This window comes from Bison bison, unplaced genomic scaffold (assembly GCF_000754665.1).
Source record: "Bison bison bison isolate TAMUID 2011002044 unplaced genomic scaffold, Bison_UMD1.0 scf7180017864110, whole genome shotgun sequence".
Classification (NCBI taxonomy): Eukaryota; Metazoa; Chordata; class Mammalia; order Artiodactyla; family Bovidae; genus Bison; species Bison bison.
Window position 1 is genome coordinate 926,171 of NW_011494682.1, and position 9,427 is coordinate 935,597.

The 9,427-nt window shown below is 35.0% G+C and overlaps 1 protein-coding gene across 1 annotated transcript in view; it reads left to right on the top strand.

Moving 5' to 3' along the window:
- Nucleotides 1-9,427, top strand: part of ADAMTS3 (ADAM metallopeptidase with thrombospondin type 1 motif, 3) — a 283,309-nt gene that overhangs the window by 260,970 nt on the left and 12,912 nt on the right. Inside the window, exons 17-18 of the mRNA XM_010839082.1 lie at nt 1,351-1,514; nt 7,000-7,165. Of these exons, the coding sequence (XP_010837384.1) occupies nt 1,351-1,514; nt 7,000-7,165 (330 nt within the window). The remainder of the gene's footprint in view (nt 1-1,350; nt 1,515-6,999; nt 7,166-9,427) is intronic.

Here is a 9,427-nt window from a genome sequence, read left to right on the forward strand (position 1 = left end):
CATCCTGTATGCCTCTTCTTTTAGTGCGTTTTAAGTTCTTTGACTGAAAAGCAGCCACATCCAGGTTGTGCTAGTCCAGTACAAATTTCCTGATATCTGTTATGTGTCCAGTTTGACTGGCACATGCAGATTCGTCTTCTGCATGCTTTCTGTTTATTATCTGCAAATTATCCTGTTTACAATTTCCAAAAGATTTTTTTCCTCCTTTCTACATTAGAAGATCATGTAGAAATGTCATTCTAGAGGGGTTTATATTTAAAGTGAATGCACAAATGTGAACATAGCTTTCACATATTCCTTGAGCCATTAAATCACTAAGAAGATTTCTGAAACTGACACATCTGTCAAACCTATGAAAATTTATAGTAAATTGCTTTTCTACATACATATAACTTCAAAATGTATTGTTTTTTGGTGTTTCATGGAATTTTTTCTTAGTATTTAAAATATATTTACTACTAGATTTCAAAACAGTCTCCACTGTCTAGCTGTAGTCCTTTATCCCATAATTGAAATTCCCTACTTTTTATTCTGGAATTCAGATTATTATCTTTGGAAAAATTAGTTTAAAATCTCAAGAGGAATAAATGTATTTAACTAAAATTACTCATGTTTTCTACACATTTTTAGTAATAGTAATAACTTTTGAAATTTTATTTTCTAATATCATTAAATGCCAATGTACCTCCAAACTTTAAAATGCCATTTGTTATTTTTAGTCATTAGAGAAAGCATTTTATTTAATACTATATAGTAAATCTGTAATATATTACAATTTTTGTCACCAGTAAAGAGCTTTTCGTGACCATTTAAGTAGGTAATGTGACCTTAGAATTTACAGTTGTCAGGACTAATTGCTTGTCGGCCTAAAAATTAGTTCAACTATTTTGAGTACCTCTAACATTTTGACTTAACTTGAAAGAGTTACAGTTTAAAAAAAAAAAAAAAAAGGCATTATGTTGTATGCTGCCCTAGTATAAATCATTTGTATTACTTGTTGTAGAAGAAGCCTTTATTTTAAAAATATTTCCAGCTTCCTGAGGAAATGTATGGGATGAATGAGTTAGAAATTGTTAACTCCTTTGGCAGTGTTTTCGAATGGGAATATTTGTTAATTTTTATTTTCTATCTCACCATCTCGCCACTATTTTTAACTGGTTAGGAGGGCTTTTTGAGAATTTTAAATGCCTACTGAATGAAGTATGAGTCCTATCAGAAGTAACACTCATTTTAGTTGCTTTGATACTCGTAAACACGGTCTTTCATTTATAGAAGGAGAGACTTAACTGTGAATCTTCAAAGCTGTAATAAGATAAAATGTATGCTGGTTACTCATTTTTCTTTCCTTAGCAATTAAGAATCAGGCTACAGGCCACTATATTTTAAATGGCAAAGGGGAGGAAGCCAAGTCAAAGACCTTCATAGATCTTGGTGTGGAATGGGATTATAACATTGAAGATGACATTGAAACTCTTCACACCGATGGACCTTTACATGATCCTGTTATTGTTTTGGTATGTGGCATTACAGGCTCACTGTGTAGTTGGTTTACTTTATATTTTTATAATTAATCTATCTCAGTTATAATTAATTTTATAATTAAATATTTAATATAATTAATTTTATTTACTTGCTTGATTTTAATAATTCCATTTATCCTTCCTCTTTATTCTTTGGGGAACTTTGTCATATATTTTATTATATATATACATTATAAATACAGTATTATTATCTTTGATTTTGGTAATCAGTTATCTTTTAAAGACAAGAAAAGAAAAAATAGATTTTTATATTTACTCACATATTTAGCATTGTTGATGCTCTTCATTTTTCCTGGTAAATCTGATTTTCCATTTAGCACCCTTTACCTTTGATATAATGAACTTCCTTTAACATTTCTTGTGCTAGGGGTATGCATGCTAGCAAGTTGCTCTCTCTGCTTTCAATTCTCTGAAAAAGTCTTTATTTCACTCTCATTCTTAAAGGATATCTTCACTGGATATAAAGTTGGAAGTGGCTAACTTGTTTGTTTTTTTCTCAGCACTTTAAAGATGTTTTTCTATCATTGTAGAGAGGTCCAGGAACTTGGGGTCTCATCTAGGAAATAGATATGACCATGAGGTGGCACCCAAACATATTGTTCAGGTGATGCCTTAGCAGGTTTGCATGTGAGGCCACCTTTAGGAAGAAGACAAGGGCAAAGGAACTTTTGGGGGAAGGGAAACTCGAGAGGGGGTTATGTGTCCAGGTAACGTTGCCCAGCAGCACAGCAGGGAAACTCTGGATTAGAGAGCTTCAACAGGCAGCAGCAGCAGCTTAGGATCCTGATAACCATAAAGTCTTATTTATAATTAGTGGATTTGGGGTCCAGTTTCATAAAGGTATGCAAAGTAAACAGGCTCTGTTCTTCAGTTGCTCAGTCGTGTCTGACTCTTTGTAACCCCATGGACTGCAGAAAACCAGGTTTCCCTGTCCTTCACTGTCTCCTGGAGTTTGCTCAAACTCATGTCCATTGAGTCAATGAAGCCATCCAACCATCTTATCCTGTCTCACCCTTCTCTTCTAGATGGTTAGAGATCTACTTGTTTGGGCTACATTTGAAACAATTGGCTATGTGAAAATCCAAGTTTGGTGCCAATGGACTTTTGAGCTAATCGGTCTGAACTTGCTGTATATGAATAAACGATGTAGGGGCCAATATACAGGAGCCATCATTGACTCAGTTATATAACATTTGTCTTCTCGAATCCATTGTTTATGATGAGAAGTAAGCTTCATTTAGGTTGCTGCTGTGCGTTTAGTGTGTCAATATTCTCTGGCTGCATTTTACAATTTTCTCCTTATCTTTTTGTCTTGGATGATTTGTAGTTTGACTGTGGCATGCTTAGTTTGTGATGTTCTTTGTGTTTATCTTGCTTGGGGGTCACCAAGTATCTTGGCTCTATAGATTGATGTTGTTCACTAAATTGAGGTAAATTTTCCACATGTCTTCAAGTTTATTTTTCCCCATCTCTCTCTTTCTATTCCTGGGATTCACTTACATGTATGTTAAACCAGTTGAAGTTGGTTCACGAGACTTGTGAACTTTGTTCATCCTTTTGTAATCGCTGTCTTTTCTCTGTCCTTCAAATTGGATAATTTCTATTGAACTGTGTTCAAATTCATTGACTGTCTTATGTGGTCTCCAGTCTGCCACTGAGCCCATACAGTAAAGTTTTCATGTCAGATAGTGTATTTTGTTTTCTAGAATTTCCTTTTTTTTTTTCTTATAATTTCCATTTTTCTGCTGAGATGTCCATATATTTTCACTTATTATGTCCAACTTTTCCTCTAAGTCCTGAAACTTCATATTGCCTGATTTTGTGGGCTCTTTTTTTTTCTTGATTATAGTTCACATTTTCATACTTCCTATATGTTTTTTTATTGTACACTGAGCATTAAAGACGTTAAGTTGTCAAGCATTTAGTATACCTTGCCTTCCTTAAAAGCATTGGGTTTTACTCTGTCTGGCAGTTAATTTATTGTCAGTTTCCACTGATCCTTGGAGGCTTGGTTTTCCTATCTGAGGGTTGATCTGTTTTAATTTTGTTCTTATTCTTATGTCTTGACTTTCTGGTGCCTTAACTGCATACCTGAAGTGTTAGGGAGGCCATGAGAGCACCTAGGGCCCTCATCCCTGCCTGTGCTGAGGTACCTCTGTCCTGCTTCCAGCCCCATGGCAGCCACTCATTGGTAGACAGCATGGTTTCTTGGCCTGAGCATGCACAGACCAGTCCTCTGTGTAGAAAACCCATGCAGCTTTCTGGACCCCCCTCTCTGAAGCCCTCTTTTCTTTAGCGCCCATGTCTCTGAAAGTCCCAAACTTCCCCCTCCTCCTCAGCTCAGTGAGACACTGACTTGTCTGGGGTTCCTGCTCTCCATAGCAGGGTCCAGACCTGGCCCTGTCCAGAAGCCAGTACTTAACGTGTTATTCTCCTCATGGAGATCATTATCCTTTGCCATGTTATTCATTGCAAGAAAAAAATTCCCTCAAATATTGTATCCAGTTTTATTATTTTTAATATTAGGAAGGCAACTCTATTACTTCCTCATGAATGAAAGCAGAAACGATCATTTTGACTTGAAAAATATTGTTAGATTCTGTATACCAAACCAATATTTATTGGATTCCCTATAAAAATATTATACCAATCTAAAATAAATCATCTCACTAAATTTCAAATCTTTTTTCATTTGAAAATTATTTCTCTTTGATAAAGTGTCTATTCAGATCTTTTGTCCATTGTTAAAGTAGGTTGCTTTTTTCTTTTTAACTTCAGAGTTTTTATATATACTCAATATATAAATCCTCTATGAAATGTGATTTTTCAGATATTCTCTTCTAATATGTAGTTTCTTTTCCTTCTCTTAGTAGTGTTTTTCATAAATAAAAATATTTTAACTTTATTGAAGTCCAGTTTATTAATTTTTCCTTTTATGGATCAAGACTTTCTTATTATATAAGGTTGTTTTTTTTTTTTTCTTTTCCTGATCCAGGATCAAAATTCTTTTTCTTCTTTTTATTGTAACTTTTATAGTTTTACATTTAACCATTTAAATTTTATTAACCATTTAAGCTAATTTTATACACACTTTGTCTACGTTAGGGTCTTAGTTTTGCACATGGATATCCATACATTATCTATTCTTATGTAACAGATCACCCCAAACTTGGTGGCTGAACACAAGCAACATTATTATCTCATAGTTTCTCTGGGTCAGGAATCTGGGAATAGCTTCCATGACTAGTTCTGGCTCAGGGTATCTCATGAGGATGCTCTCAGCTGAGGCTACAGTCACCTCAGGGCTCCACTGGAGAGAATCTTCTCAGTTCCTAGTTCAGTCACATGAGAGTTGAAAGCCCTTGGAAGACTGCTCCCAGGCTTCTTCACGTGGATGCTTAAATAGGATGCTAAAGTGTCCTTATCACATGACAGTTGTCTTCCCAAAGTGAGTGATTCAAATGATCCAGAAAGTGAGAATGCAACCAAGACAGAAGTCAATCTTTTTAACCTAACCTTAGAAATGACATCCTTTCACATCTGCTGCTATTTGCTAGAAGCAAGCCACTGGTCCAGGATCCACTGAAGGAGAGAAGAATTAAGCTCCACTTCTTGAGAGAGAGAAAGTGTCAAAGGACCTGCACACACATTTTTTAAGCCACTGCAGTGTCCAGCACCATTTGTTGAAAGCAATGTCCATTCTGCATTAAGTTCCCTTTTCATCTATGTCAAAAGTTAATTACCCAAATTTATGTGGGCTTATTTCTGGACTCTCATTCTGTTCCATAGGTTAGATAATTTTATAGGAAAATACATATCAATCAAATTTTATTTAGATTATTTTAAGTTTAATTAGTTGGTGATCAGAAGCTCTATTTTACTCATATGTAATTACATTGCATTCTTCTCCAGCAGCACAGGTGTCTGGCCTCGGAGCCTTCTTGCAGGGCTTCGCCAATAATATTAGAGTGACCCCAGGGAGCCATGTATAATTGATACAATCCTGTAAAAACTACATGAAAGTCAGTAAAAACTATTTATAAAAAAGAGTGCTTTGCTAGAAAAGATAACATAAAAAGCTGAGAATATGCTTGCAAAGTTTATTATAAAAGGATTAATATTTCTATTGCTTGGATTACATGAAAAAAAGAATATGTATAACAATAAAATAAAGAGGATCTGACATGAACACGCAGTGCATGGTGGACAAAATACAAGTGACCGATAAACTTAGGAAAATTAATCTTTACTATTTATCAAATAAATAGCAATTAAAACAACAATCTTTTGCCCATTCAGTTAACAAAGAGGAAAATGATTTAATATGCCGTGCTGAATGGGAGCACCTTCATATACTCTCATTATGAAAATAATAATTGTTTTAACTATTCTGAAGGGCCATCCAATGGTCTGAGAACTATAAAAATGTGTTTGTACCCTTTACCACATTAAGGAAAATCAGAAATTATCACAAAAGTGGGGATAAATTTTAATCAAAATATAGATATTAATTTTTCTGATTAAATAAGGTACACTAGGATTAAATGGGCTGCCCAGGTGGAACAGTGGTTAAGAATCCACCTGCCAATGTAGGGGATGCTGGAGACCTGGGTTAGACCCGTGAGTCAGGAAGATCCCCTGGAATAGGAAATGATTACCCACTCCAGTATTCTTGCTGGAGAATCCCGTGGACAGAGGAGCCTGGCAGTCTACAAAAAGGCTCTACAGAGGAGCTTTTGCAGTCCATGGGGCTGCAAAGAGTTGGACACAACTGAGTGACTGAACATGCACACGTGCACTATGAGTAAACACTATGCTGGCATTTAGAAAATATTTTATATTTATATGAATATATATATTTGAAAATATTTATATTTTCAAAGAATATTTACTGTCTTGGGAAATGTGTGAAATGTCAAGTGAAATAAGCAAGACCAGAAAAGTATGTATGTATACATATACACACACACTCACACACACACACATATGCAAATATCTTGAGGTTCTATCCCAAAATAATAAAAGTGACTTTAGTTTTCTCTGGTTTAGTGGCATTATGGATGATTTTTATTTTCTTTATATTTTTTCATGATGTCTATATTTTCTGGATGGAACATTATTATCTTTATCACCATAACAAAAGTCTACTGTAAAGAGTAACAATTAAGTGCACTCAGGAGTTATGTAACTTGAGGAATTGAATTTTAAATTTTAAAATAAAATGGAATTTTATTGTATTTTTTTAAACTTTTTAATGTCAAGATACTTTATGTATTTGCATTTTTATCTTAATCAAGACATACCTGTACTTTAGTGATAGAAAGAAAAAAACACTCTATTTTTAGAAACTACTTGAAAGTCTTCCAGTTTTAATAAGATACGTATTCCGAAATATTTGTAATTTTTCATTCAAATTAAAACTCAGGCGATTTACATATCTATTTCATGTATACATTAGATTATACCTCAGGAGAATGATACCCGCTCTAGCCTGACATATAAGTACATCATCCATGAGGACTCTGCACCTACAATCAACAGCAACAACGTCATCCAGGAAGAATTAGATACTTTTGAGTGGGCATTGAAGAGCTGGTCTCAGTGTTCCAAACCCTGTGGTGGAGGTAACAAATTGAACACATTTATTATACTAAAATGTAATTCATATAAAAGCCAATCTTCTTCCTTCTGCTTTAAGGATTGTGTCTAACTGAGGATACCACCTGAGAAACACCAGACATAACCAGAACTTAAAGCATTTTGACTGAAATCTCAGGATCTACAAATGATAGGAATCCATTCATATATAGTAGACCATCTTAAAATTCCTTGGCCTTTTCCCCTTGTCTTATATCCATGCAGTGGTACCCTTAGTCACTTTATTCTTTCCTAACTCTCCCAAACCTCAGTGTCTTTTGTTCTTACCTTCCTTCTCCTCCACTTTTACTTTCCATACCTACGCATATCTTTTCAGCATTAATAATGAAAGAGCTCTTAGTTGCACTGTGTACCAGATACTACTTTAAGTGTTTTATACTTTAATGATGAAGGGCTCTAAGAGGTTGGTACTATTTTAACCTCTGTCATACTGATGGGGAAACCGACGCACAGGGAAGATCAGTACAAACCCAGGTAGGTAGCCTGGCTTCTTCGTGCCTGTTTGTACTGCATTCTGCTACCTGTCTGCTCTCTTTCTGGAGTAGGTCCATTAAGCTCATCTCAAAGTTTCTCAGCCTCTCCCATTATCCATTCCTCTAGTTTGGAACAACAAGTGCTGCACAATGGAGCTAGCCTACACAGAATTCTCTCATAATAGTAACACTTAATAGTTGAAAACAAGAAATTATTCATAGTAAGGAATGCCTGGGTAAATATGTATACTTTTAAATTCAAAGGTGTATTTTTAAAGGTTTTTCTCTAGAAGGGACATAAAATGTTTTTAGATAATTATTTAAAATGATACTTTATGTACTTCCTTAGTGGTTCAGTGGCTAAGACTGCACTTCTACTGCAGAGGGCACAGGTTCAGTCCCTGGTCAAGGAACTAAGATACTGTGCGCCACAGGTGTGTCCCAAAACTAAATAAAATAAAAATGATACTCTATCTACCACAAAAATGATTATTTAATTTGGATCTACTGCATCTGCCTGCAGTACAGGAGACCCAGGTTTGATCCCTGGGTCAGGAAGATCCCCTGGAAAAGGAAATGGCAATCTACTCCAGTATTCTTGACTGGAAAGTCCTATGGAAAAAGGAGCCTGGCGGGTTATAGTCCTTGGAGTCACAAGAGTTGGATACGACTTAATGACTAAACCACCACCAACCACCACTGCATTGTCAACATCTACTTGGTCACAAGACTTTCAGATACACCTTTTTAATATCTACTAGATCTGTTCCTCCCTCATCAGGCTTCCTTCTGGACTTTGAAAGGGAAGATTATTGCAGAAGTTTCCTAACTAGCCAACTAAATTTGATTTTCTTCTCTTCATTTCTAGGTAATTTCTTGAATGGATGAATAAATGAATGAATGAATGAGTAGAATTATATTCCCTGATTCAGATCCTTCATTCTCTCAATATGTTACCCTGAAGACAAAACATAACTTATGTAATATTCTTGACCAAAGTGAAAACCTGAATTGAACCATTACGAGACAGATAAACCCAGACTGTGGGACATTTTACAAAACAACTGGCTTATCATTTCAAAAATATTAAAAGACAGAAAGAGATTAAAACTATTCCTGATTAATTCCATGACTACTAAATGCGATGCATGATCTTTGATTGGAGAAACATTTTTATAGAGTACATTATAGGGCAATTGATAAATTTTGAATATCATCTTTATATAATAGTATTATATTTGGGTTAAATATTCTGATTTTAAGAGTATATGTGGTTGTGTGGGGAAATGTGCTTGTTATGAGCTATATGATGAGGTATTTGGAAGTGAAGAATCAGAATGTTAGCAACTTACTCTCAAAAGGTTCAGCAACATTTTATATGTAAACGTATATGTGGTACTGGTTTAGTTGCTAAGTCGTGTCTGACTCTTGGGATCCCATGGACTATAGCCTGCCAGGCTCCTCTGTCCATGGGATTCTCCAGGCAAGAATATTGAAGTGGGCTGCCATTTCTTTCTCCAGAGGATCTTCCCAACCCAGGAATCGAATCCGGGTCTCCTGCATTGCAAGCAGATTCTTTACTGATATAATTTGTTTATTATATGTTATAATTAATATATATGATGTAAAAATATGTATATCAAATATGCTGACATGGTAACAAAAGGTTAATCTAGGTGTAAGGCATATTCATTGTGCTTTCCTTACAGTTTTTTAGATTTGAAATTTTCCAAAATTAAAAAATTTTATATATAT